A 13,000-nucleotide genomic window follows, 5' to 3' on the forward strand; every position below is an offset into this window, starting at 1 on the left:
ATCCACAGCAGAACAGCAGGGAGAGAGAAAAGGACCTAATCAAATGAAGAGAATTAGGTTGAAATTCAGTAAAGTAACTGTACAATGATGTCCTTGGTTTCTCATTTCCAGTTAAAAGCAGCTTCTGAAGTGACATGCTGCATATGAAAAGATCTAATAGAATATTTAACATGTTTACTAACTGATGTATTTTTACTGCATGGTCTATTTTTGGTTTGTTTTCAGGTTTCTAAAACTAAGTTAACTATTCAGAAAAGCAAACAGCCACTCAGGACCCTCCACAACTGTTCCTGGGGTGGTCCGGGTTATTAATCAGGGCAGACAACTGGAGCACTGATCAACCTGTCAGTCATAAGCAACAGCTCCTCCATTCTCTTTGTTTTACATAAATTCATACAGCAATTCCTACATAAGTCTTATCACATAAGATCATATTATACAAGCTTTGGCCACAGGTCTTGACGTCTTCCAGGCAACTATTCACAGAATCAAAGTCTCATCTGTGCTACTCTATAGATAAAAGTTTTGGACATACTTCTGTAGCTGCCTGCATTCTTACACTTCTGTCATGAAATCATGAAAGAACTATTCATTTAAAATGCATGAAATCTAACTGGAATGCCATCCCAGAAACACTGCTTAACTAAAATACTGTTCAGGTATTAATGAAGGGGGTTTGTTTCTTTGTTTTTTAATGGCCAGGCTCTAAAGCTGTCAAACATCAAATCTAAAAGTCCTAATGGATGAAGCGAAGAGGTTAGGTATTACACACGTTCAAGAGGTTAAGTATTACACGCATTCATTCCTTTGCAGGTATTGCTTACACTATTAAGCAGTAAGAGCGAGTACATGACTGGTTTGCCTTGGCAAGTGACTCACATGGGTTGATGTGACTTACAGCAGTGTACTACAATGATTTATTACAAATAATGATAAAAATTAAATGGTATTTGGATGCTACTCCATCTCACATTCATAAACCATCATGGGTTAAGCCATGAATATAAACATCACTGCTGACAGCATTTAGGATTTTGAAAAAATGTCAGTTACATTAATTACTCATAATTTACATTATGAGTTCTGTTTGGTGAAATATTTTAAAGAGATCTCATGGTTTTACCTTATCTTTTGGAATCAGTGAAAAAGTGCTCACTTTCAAATGACTTTATGCTGAAAAATTTTCCATACTATTCTCTGATTATATTACAGCATAAGCAATTTGAAGCTGCAAAGTCATAACTGAAGACATCATACATGCTACTGGGTAGGAAATCAGAACAGTAGGTGTGGTTGTATCAGGGCAAGGCATTAGCAGAGCAATTCCAATTCTGAGTGACTTTTTAGTAAAAATGTAGATAAAATTTTATTTCTTGCAGCTATCTTGCAGTTTCTTCTGAAATAAGCTATCATTAGTACACCCTATACTCAAGCACAACTGTTTGTACAAAGCTGAACAGGGACTAGTTCCTCCTCAGCTGGCTTTACTCACGCAGGGGGTAAATCCCATAACCTAAATCAGTGCCCTATTAAGTTTTGGTAAAGCAATCTCATCTGTGGTTCCTTCAGCGCTGTAAGTTCCTTCAGCAGTAGCAGAGTTGAATAGGCAGCTGTGCACGAAAAGCATGGCATCCTCTTACCTGATCATGATTTTAGTCTTCATGGCCAGTTTGCTTTATGGTGGAATATGGGGTTTTATTGCTTAAGCAAGCAGTAAGTTATCTGAAAAATCAAGTCTCCCATACAAGAAACCTAGCACTCTAGAAACCTGGAAAAGAATATTACCATTCACTGAACTGGAAGATTTAAGTTACTTAAGTTACTCTTAAGAAACCAGCTACCACAGGTGTTAATGACCACATAATTTCCTCAAACATAGCCAAGACCCCAATGTTATTTTTCCTCTGAAGAGAATTTATAGATTATCTTCACAAGCACTGAGCAAACTCGAATATTAAAAGCTTCATTAGAAACAAGCCAAGAAGAGCATTTTCCTTTAGGCACTGGACCCCTTGCAGGGGCCGAAAGAAGTACTTTGAAAAGTGAATGAATTAGTTGTATTTAGTTGCGTACTTTGAAAAAGACTAATTATTGCAAGCACCTACCACAAATTAAAAATCAAGATTGGTTATAAAGTGCATATTTCAGTCATTTTATTATAAAAGAAAGCATTTAATAAAAGCATGTATTAATGTCTTCTGATAAGCCTTGGCCAAGGAGGTCCAGCCACTCTGTGCCCACAATGCCTCTCCCACACGCAGCACATTTGCTATGCAACTAGTTCACTGTGAAAGACACAGTAAGCAGACCAGGCATACACGCTGTGATCTAAAAGGAAAAGCCAATGCTCCCATGAAGTAAAAATGAAAAAGTGAACTAATTCATACCTACAGATCCTAACCCTGGCAGGCTGGAAATGCTTGCACTGCTTCTATGTACTTTACTCTCATATGATCTTATTTCCAGTCCCCACTGATACAATACTGCAGAAAAATGTTGCAGTTAAACCAGGCAACTAAACCCTCAAAACATTAACTCCTAAGAAATTGAATGTGTAGTTAATGCATTAATACAAAAGTACTCGGAAGACAGCTATTAGAAGGTGAAGATTAGTAGTATCTGGAAAACATGGATATTTCTCCCACTAAACACCGACTCAGAAACTTCTGAGTGATGTTTCACTGGTCCGCTTACCACCAAGCAATGACTAAACCTCACCTTCTCCAAGAGGCATTTAAAAATATACCAAGTTTTTCTACAGGAAAATTGCTGAGGAGAAATCTGAGTAAAAGAAAAACATATGTTCAAGAAAGAAGGCAGATATTCTCACTACTTCCCATCTGTGGTGTTTTGGAAAGCAGAAAGGCAGCTATAGCTCCCTCATACAAAGACACAGAGCTTGACCTGTGCATGCAGCTTTTCCAGACCCTATCCACTATCAACAGACTATCTACTTCTTTTCTCCCTGCATCTCCAAAGCCCCATTGTGAAGTATTTTATTCTGGTTTTGCAATGGCATTAAACAGTAGCATTGACCAAGAAGAGAGAACGTTTTAAGTCTCACTACATTTTTTTTGGAGTTTGGTATGTGCCCTTTGTATTTCTGCTGTGAGAACCCTGCCTTTATATCTTTAAGAGGATGAGGTCTAAAAATCCTTCAGAAAAATCAGGCTACTTCCACATCCCTTACTTTGGAACTTTACTTCTGAAGATAGTCAAGGAAACTCAGTAAAAATAAATGTTACCCTGAGTCAATACCAGCACAATCAGATCACTGATCTGACCAAGAACGAAGGCACTATAAAGCTTTTTGGAAGGCTTTTCCAGCTTGGAAGGCTTTTTCAAAAGAAAGCTTTAGTCAATTCAAAATAACTATAAATACTAAAGTTTCCCAAACACTGAAGATGGGAACTATGTAACAGTAAAAAGTTATCGTTTTCAAATAGGACTTTAAAATGTTGGCTTTTCACTTTGTCAATCTTGCCATTATTTTGTATACGTACATACATACCCTCTGCAGGTATTTCATACACTTATTAAGCAATACTGTATTGCTGACCAACATTGTTAACAGTTGATTTAAGAGCTCAGTCATCAAACTGCACATTTTCAAGGTTATATGGTCCATAATGGTGATTGGAGAAGAAAGGGCAAGTGTGACAGATCACAGGGACTCTCAGACAACAGGAGAGAGTGAGTTATGAACTGATGAGGTCAAGTTATCTACAGTCGATTCTTTGGAAGATGAACTACTCCATTTTATTTTTCAGCCTTGTCAACATGGATTCATCAGGCACTTAACTGTTTGAACTGCTCATAAACCTGAATTCTTGCTAGAATTCTGAAACCCAGTGACTGTCAGACATCGCTCTAGTCTGACTCAGCATGTCAAATTCTGAAGGAGTAACAAAACCAGGAGCTGTATTTTTTTGTGAATAAAGATGTAAAAGCTATCAATAGCAAACATCACAGAATCACTTGTTTTAAAGGAAGAAAAATGCAGACTTTTCAAGATCATCTGATTACAGTAAACATTGCTCATACTCTTTGATAAAACGTGTTATTCATCTCCAGGACAAAACACTGTAAATGCCCATACCTGATTAAAAAAACAAACAGCTAAAACCAGGTTAAAAATAAAAATCAAAAAAGCAGGCACGGCCCATTCTCTAACTGAATGCAAGCTTGTTTGGCAGCATCACCTACAGACATGTCATTAGGTCCTACTAACTGTATAGATGCACAATGCTAAGCAATGATGACTGCTGCAGTTGAATGCACAAAAGCCAAAACCTCTCCCTGAAAGGCTGTCCTGGAATTTTCACTGCAAGGAGGAAACAGGTTATGATTTCTCATCAACTTCCCCATTTGTAATCTTTCATAATAGTTCATTAATTTACGTGCCCCTGTCCCAATAAGCTGTTCACCATTCTAAGTATCTGACCCACTGTTCCCTTACTGAAGCAACTCCCTGGTGTGCCCTCCTAATAAATGGCGAGCTGGTTGTTTGCCAGTGGGAGGGGGAACGGAAGAGCAAGGAGGGGAACATCTTCCTGACCGGGAGCTAGATGCTTACACCTTCTTGAAGCTAAGGTTTACAAACAAAAATTGATCTGCCATCAGACTAAAACTTTCTCTGCACATGATATCCCCTGTCTCGTCAGGAATATGTTCTGGGTAAAGGTTTGTTCTGGAGATGTTCTTAGTTGTCTAGGACAAGCGGACTGCCACCAGCTCTCACTGCATGCAGAGGGAAACCCCAGCTGCCTATTGCTAGAACTCAAAATCCCTACTTTAAGCTGTGATCATAAATAAGGAGGGCAGGCTTCTGATAACTGTGCTTGATAAGCACAGGCCTGGCTGTCTCATGGTAAATAAACACAAAGGAATGACAAAACATTATGAGCATGCCCTATTTTAGAAACTGTGACTGTCAAAACGTGTCAAGTTAGCTTTGAGCTTTTCCATAAACTTCACAGTACCAAATCCTTAAGTATCTATCATTAGTTAAGCTCCAAATTCATAATCAACAACCGGAAGACATATAGAACATACATGCAACTGCATTAAACAAATCCATGTCCATAGTCTTTTAGTAATAGATCTGCCACTGAAGTTTAAGGAATACAGAAGCATTTACCAAATGCTATGTGAAGATTTACTATTTTTACATAAATTTGATAAGTAATTTGCTACCTTTGTTTACTAGCACAATCAAATTCAATACAAAGATGGGCAATATTAAACATGTACCAGTTTTAAAGTGACTGAAACTGTTTCCTCCATAAGAGAAAGTTTTTCTGTTTCTTTTTTTTCCCCCATTGGCATTACTGAAGATATTATATAAAAATTCTAGTTGGCATTGTAAAATAAACTAATTATTTCCACTACCATTGCGCAGAAACCTGAATGCTTAAAGCAAGCCTAAACCTCTCAAGCACACATGCAAGTAAGTAGCTGCATGCAAGGAACATGCAAACCCAACACCTACCTCCACTTTCCACCTTTGGAAAGAAATGTAAGCAGGTAAAACAGAGATCTTTCCCTTGACTTTCAAATTGAAAAAGAGAAACAAGCATGTATCACCTGCCAAAATGCCTGCCTGTAATCCAACAATTGCCTCTAAAGGCTACATGTCAAATTCAGCAATACTGAATCCCTCAAAGGGTGAAAATAATTTCCTATTGCAACTGAACTCGCTACACCTGAAGAGGAAATAATTATATTCCTGTATGGTTGTAGTTCAACAAGGTTTCTCCTTATGTACTAACGCATTCTTTATTCCCACAAGGACTGACCCCATACACTTAAGTACTGACACATTTTTCCACTTTGCAGTCAGGTGTCTTTTATTAATCTGCTGGACAGGTCTCATCACTAATCAAGTTATGCCACTTCCATCTTCTTCAATCAGCCTGGTCACCAAGAATTTCTGCTATCCAAGCGAGGCATGACTTTTACAAGGATTACATACATTTCACATTTCTTTGACATGGAACAGAAGAGACTAGGCGAAGAGAAAACCAGAAAGTATCCTAAGATAAAAGAAAACGACTCAGAATTACAGTATACTACACCCTCTTTGGAGATAGGCCTTTCTAAAGTACCCTGTCAGACATTTGAATCAACTACTGTACTCCAAATGCAACTGTCAACATCAGGTACTTTATAAGAACACAGAAACCCTCACAGATTTGAGCAACAAGTGCCAAAGGATATTGAGAAAAATATGTATATAGCCATTTGGTTACTTACATTGTTGTTGCGTGTTTCTACTGCTGGGAACTTCCTGACTATGAATTTGACAGCAGATTCCAGGTTTTTGTCAATAAGATAGGATGGTTTGGCTTTGGGGTCACCACATGCCTATAAAAAAATACAATAAAAAATGAAGTAAAACCAGAGTCATCCATCTAAAGCTAAGTGAAAGTTGCAAGTCTGAAGACAAACTAGAAAGATTCTTTTTTTGTTTGTTTGTTTTTAGTGAGCAGGTGATAAAATGAAAGGCAAAGTGCAGGGACTGTCACAGCTGAAATATGCAATGGGAAACAGTACAGAGATGCTCTTCTACTGAAAAAGATGCATGGAAGTATCAAAGCAGTTAGTGCAGAACAGCAGTGAGGGAAAAAACTCAATCCTAAAAGAAGGAGGGAAAAAAAAACGGTTTCCTTTTAATGCTAGTCCTGGTTTGAGGTAGTGTTGTATTCATCTGGAGTTAAACTGTTAGAAAATTCAATCATGTCATCATCTGTGGAGGACAGTGTCGGGCACATTAAATGAGTCAACTATCCTTTGTGAAACAAAGCTAAAAGCCCCACCACCAATCTGCATTTAGTTTCTCTTTAAATTGTTAACTTCAAGACAATTTTCCATCTCACAATAAAACCACCAGTACTTGCCTAAAGTATCCTAGTTCCTTAGATTAAGAAGTCAGGTTTTGCTCATTTTCTTTACTCCTGCAGTAGCATAGGCTGCGCTTTAAAAGCGGCTATCAAGAAATTTCACTAAATTCCGATTTGAACAGAAGTCAAAACTAGGTGTTAGGACTCTTAGATAACTTACGTAGACACATCAGAACAGCTTCTGTGGACAAAGGACTGAGGAAGCACGTACTTTTGCCAGCTACAGTGCATGCTGTCAGACACACTACTTCTCAACTACTCTGACCAGCGAGCCATGCTATACCATTAAGTTTGGAGAAACATACTAAAAGCAGCATTACTTACATGACAAGATCTGTGCTCAAATTGTATTTTCTCTCAAAGATTCATTTAGTTTTATAGTCCTCAGGGATTTGCAAAAGTTTCGTGTCTCATGCAAAACTAAATTACATGCTAGGCACTTCTACGCAACATAGTGAACTCAAATGACAGCTCGTTTAAAAACTTTTCCACATTGATTTCTATGACCGAGTTGTGGACCGTAGAGACAGAAGTCATGGAGTATGAGACCGATTCTGAAAGCGGGCAAGCGGGCAAAGGGAAGGTGAAAAGCTTTGCAAACCTTCCAAACTTGTCCTTGCTGGGAAAGCAGTGTAATAAAAAGAGAGAAAAATTACATATAAACAAATTACTCTTAACTTCTAAAATACGTTACATTTAAGTGAACTAATACACTATTACCTACATCCAAGGGAACATTACGACCGTCTCTTACTCTAGGCAGAATACTTTCTACAGGGTGATGATTATTCTAACACTCACAATCAACTTTGCACAATAGTAAAATTCTAATAAGTACACGTAAAGTGCTGTGTATATGCTGAGACATGTAACTTTTAATAGTATTTCCAAACTACGTTCACGTAGGGAGAGGAAAAAAAAAAGAAAACAAACAAAAAAAAGAGTTAACAAACACCACATGCAACTACAGGGGAAAAGAGGAGAGAAACTCAGTGAAGTTTTACATACCTGAAAAAGAAACGGTAGCCAAGAAAAAAAACAAAAGAGTCATTATTTTAAGTTTCTAAAACTCCTACTGGCAGTACATGACCATCATGATGTGTGCTAACGTACTACTCTAACAACAGAACTCCCCCATTTGCTAATATCCCCACAAAAAATACTAAACTTTGTTATCACATCTATAAAACTACAAGAGGAATTTATAATGAAAATAAGTTCAGCAACATCCACAGTATCAGTTAGATGTTAAATAGTTGCTTTGATATTATTACAGCAGCAAACAACACGTGCCACAGAAGATCTGTTCTTTACACACTTTAAAGTCTTTACACAGTTTCAAAATTAAAAAATCATACTGTAAGTAGGCATCAGAAAATTAAAACAGCGTACTTCAAAGTGATGAAGTCTTAATTCAAGCAGATGTCATGGGTTTGCCAGAATCTGACAGATTATTCTCATTTGTTGTCCTTGCCGCAGAATAACTAACTTTCTCTACTAAAAGAAGGATCACAAACTAAGAAACACCTTAATAGAAAAGCATTGATTTGTGGCCTGTTAAATTCCAAAATGGTTGCTGTTATATATGAGGCAAGAAATCTGCCATTGCTGACTTTCTGCATTTTTCAGGCTGAATTCAAACACTAGCACATAAACTCCTTATTTTTCCTAGCAACGGATGGTTTTCCTCCTATAAATCAGCTCTTCAAAATGTTTACTAAAAATTATGTTCTCCCCAAGCCCTTACACATAGATCATTCACACAGACATCTGAAAACACAAACATGCACATCCTCCTGTGGCTTCAGGGACTCACTTCCCATAGATGATGAATATTATTATCAGTCTAACTGGCAATCCCCTCAATACATCTGAATATGCAAGACAGCGCTTTGCTCCTTCCCCTTGTTTGTTTGCTAACATCATACTTAAATCAACTGCAAATCTTCCTACTAATAAACTACACCATATTGATCTGTAGATAAGAAAGAAAACTGCTGCAAGACATAAAAGGTTAAACGTATCCTTCATACATTTCAAAGAAAGCTGTACAAGCCTACCTACGTGGAATGAATAGAAAGAAGACAAGCCATCGCTGAATTAGTGGGTTAATTCTTTTTCCACTCCTCTCCCATATTCCACAGCAGCTCAGCTCCTTTCTAAGAACCAATATTATTTGATTACCAGCTGTTGCAGCACCGATACCATTTTCATCCATGCTGTTATCTGCATTCAGTATAACATTAAAACGCTCTACATAGGCTAACCCTTCCTATATGACAAATAGACATATGAAGCTCAAGCTCACGACGATTTACTCCAGAAAGCATGAAAGAACGAAAATAAAAACCCCAACCCTTACACTTTCACAAGTGGTAAGGCACACAACCACAATTTTGCACTGTAGAAAGAACAGACATTGAGAGCAATAGTCTTAGAGTGTAGGTAAGAAAGGTACCTTCTGCTTTTAATGGTTATATTCGTAAAAAAACCTCTTGTCACTACTGTAATAGGCAAGAACACTGTGGCACAGCATACAAAGATCACTTTGCCATATACAGCTCTCTAGCATTCAAGTAAGTATTTGAGAATTAGCCAAATGCAGTAGCCCTTTCTCTATCAGCCTCAAATATCACAGCTTCCCCTAAGTGGGCTGCAGGAAAATTTTCTTCATTTCTTACTTTTTTAAAATAAAAACAGAATGGCTGTATTTTTTAAGCATTATGAAGAAAATCAATGTTCTTACTAATGCAGCATTCATGGAATACAGCTCTGAAGCTATGGAATTCCAGCTGCTTCAGCCCCAAAATATTACAGTGAAAGAATCTCTCAGCAGTCATCTCTAAATTCCTTTGTACATTACTAAACAGCTGTCAACCAGTTATGCTGCTGACGATGCAAAGCTAATGTTAGAGACTAACCTAAGTAATTAATAAAAGAAAGACTCAAGCACTGGATTTCTACCAGGTTACACAGCATTTCTTCCCATAGCACTTTAGAATGGTACCCTGGTATGATAAGCTCTCAACTAAGCGAGCATATTTTCCTGATCTGATTCTGTGTATTCAACTCTTAACAAGAACAGTACAATTTCCATGGCTAAGAGATTCATCGTCCAGAATACTCACTTGCGATCAATATGCACAGGTCATTAAACTTCAGAGATCAGACTACATGTACTGTTTAAAGATGCCTCACTATACCATATGTTTTGAACTGAAGCAGCATTTTCCTACCTACCCTAATAACTTAGATAATTATATTAAATACAGCACTTAACATTTTACTCCCTACTTGAGGGCAGAGGATGTTGGGGAACAACCATCACCAAAAAAATCCATCAGCAAAATTACTACACATATCCAGCTGATGTGATGAATAAAAGCAAGCTTATGTTCAGGTGCAATCATTGTCAAAAGTCAGCACCATGGTACAGCATACAGGATGCAAACTTGCATTTACAATACCCATAAACTTCATTCATGCCTTTTACTTAAACCTGCCACATGTCCTTTAGTAAGAATATTGTAAAGTATTACCCAAGTTACATGGTATAGGATGATAAATAAAACCCCCAATAAAATAACAACCTAAATATGTTACTATATTACGGAAATACAGTAATATAATATACCAAACCTATTCCAAATTATTAGCAGGGCTGTTTCCCAATAAAAGAGAGACAAGGCCAACTGAATCAATAATGTCCTATTTTCATCCCCCAAACCTCCTACATCAGCAGATGATCACAAAACATGTCATATTTTGCTGCAATTTAACTTGATTTACTGTTACTGCAGAGTTGAAATAAAACACTGCTGAGTGCAGTTCCACTGGACCGTGGCAACATATACTCAATCTTAGTCAACAAATCCCCTTACCTTCAAGTTTCATTTACAAATGAGTCTGCTCTAAAAAACTGTGAATTTAACCAGCAAATTGATAGAATTTCAACAACAGCAAAACATATGCCATCCCCTGAGTTGGTAACTTTCAGTTTTAAATGGAAATACACTAAGATTTCTCAAATAAAAAAAAATGGGAAAAGCTTCTATATGTACCATTTATAGTTTACTACAGCATATTCTCTTGACACCCAAAAAAGACACACACAGTAAAACTGCTCTTCTTCCCTTGTAGTAGCTGCTGGAGTAAAAGACTTCACCCTAAAATGCAGCTATAAGTTTGAATGCCTGGTTTGAGGCTATGCATCCTATAAATTACACTAAAAAATACATGGCAAGCAAACATTCAAAGAGATGGGGTCATCACTAACTCTAGGTTTCTGTAGGATAAAGCATATTATTTATTCTTTGTTTCCATCGTGCATTTAAAATAATGAGATTACCAACTGACAATCTCTGATTTTTAAAAAGCAAAAGCTACAGAGAAGGAGAGAGAAAGGTGAATAATCAGTGAAGACTGAATGCTTTCAACAGTGAATATGTAAGAAAGTCGTTCACACTGTATTTGTCTTAATATCTCTAATCAAGCCTAGAGTAACTGCTTTTGCTGTATTTTAGCTTTTGAGGAAGCTTAGGTTCATTATCAAACAGGCTAGTCCCAGATAAACTAGGTGAATGAAGCCTTGTCCCTCTTAACAGCTCTGCAAGCAGATACAAGACTTAGTTGGTTACACATGGACAAATTACTAGAGTACAGTTTAATACTTTTGATGGCTAAAATTTAATGTTCCTACACCAGTATCACTTGGATAATCTTGTACTAAGCACATAACTTTACTGACGCATGCACTTACATAAATGATACTTGTACAAAAGGTAAACCTGTATTTTGACAGATAAACTATGCTAATAAGATTCAACCAGAACTGCATTGTTCCCATGATCCAACAAGGATCAGGAATCAGAAGAAAGTCTCTAACTAATTTTCATACAGTCTCTGTAGGCATTGGACATATAAAAACCAGCTCAAAATTACTATAAATTTAATGGCTATTGCACTTTACATGCGCTAAGGTTCAAAAGTTCGAAAGATAACCCACTTTCATATTAATTCAAAATTACAATTAAAGGTATTAAAAGTCAATCCAATGTTTCCTAGAGCTAAGCAAGACATCTTCCCCACCATTACTTTGTGTGTCTTGACCCCGAAGTATATACTTTATTTTAAATCCTATTGTACCTCTACTCCAAGATCCAACTCATTACAATGTAAATTCACATGAAATCAGAAGAAAAAGATAGAAAGGACCCTGAGGAATTGCCTACCCTACATTCCTGTTCCAAGGCAGTATTGACTGTATCTGTGCCACTCCTGGGAGATGCCTGCCAAATCCTTACTTGCAGGTCTCCAACACGCTACATTCAAAAACATTCTCACAGTCTTGCCCTATATCTAACAATCATTTTCATTAGAAAGCTCTCAGATCTAAACAACTTTTTCCACTATTATTTAATTCACCACTTCTTGATCTCTGTGGCCATAAGGAATTGGAAAAACCATTCCCCTGCTCTCTACAGCAGTCCTTAAATACTTAAGAACTTGTATAACTTACTAATTTACTTTAAAAAAATGTCTTCCCATATTCTTAATGGGTGAAATTCGCTGTTCCACTGGTCTTTCTTATTATTCTGTTCTGGACTTTCTGCACTTCTCTCTTGAAAAGTGCGTCAAACCAGTTACATTGCAGATGAGTCTCAAAACATACCATACAGAGCAAAAGGATGACTTTCCTCTGTCTTCAGACTACCTTGCTCACACATCTATAAAACCTCATGTCATCCCTGATACTCTGCAGTGAAACTCAGCTGGCTCACCTTTGCCCTGGCATGTCACCAACCTTTCCTGGCTATCTTCTGCAGACTTGCCGTCTCATTACTTTTCATTTTGTACTTTAAATTTCACTTACCACAAAACAGCTTACAATCATACTTGCTCAGCCATCTGCAAGGTTGCTAGTCCATACCTACAATTTGTTAAGCTAAACTGAATTCCAGTTATGTTCTTGATTACTTTTCTAGCTTCTCCCGGTGTCCTATCAACAAATTAACGAAGCACAATGCAGCCATCACCTAGATTATTAATATGGGGTGACTAGAACCAGAGGTAAAACACACACCAACAAGACCCTGCTG

The 13,000-nt window shown here is 37.3% G+C and overlaps 1 protein-coding gene across 1 annotated transcript in view; it reads right to left on the reverse strand.

Moving 5' to 3' along the window:
- Nucleotides 1-13,000, reverse strand: part of NCKAP1 (NCK-associated protein 1) — a 60,579-nt gene that overhangs the window by 42,635 nt on the left and 4,944 nt on the right. The window contains exons 3-4 of the mRNA XM_010022260.1: nt 7,504-7,521; nt 6,256-6,366 (exon numbers count right to left, since the gene is read on the reverse strand). Coding sequence (XP_010020562.1) covers nt 6,256-6,366; nt 7,504-7,521 — 129 coding nt within the window. The remainder of the gene's footprint in view (nt 1-6,255; nt 6,367-7,503; nt 7,522-13,000) is intronic.

This window comes from Nestor notabilis, unplaced genomic scaffold (assembly GCF_000696875.1).
Source record: "Nestor notabilis isolate BGI_N333 unplaced genomic scaffold, ASM69687v1 scaffold1789, whole genome shotgun sequence".
In the NCBI taxonomy this organism is placed as follows: domain Eukaryota; kingdom Metazoa; phylum Chordata; class Aves; order Psittaciformes; family Psittacidae; genus Nestor; species Nestor notabilis.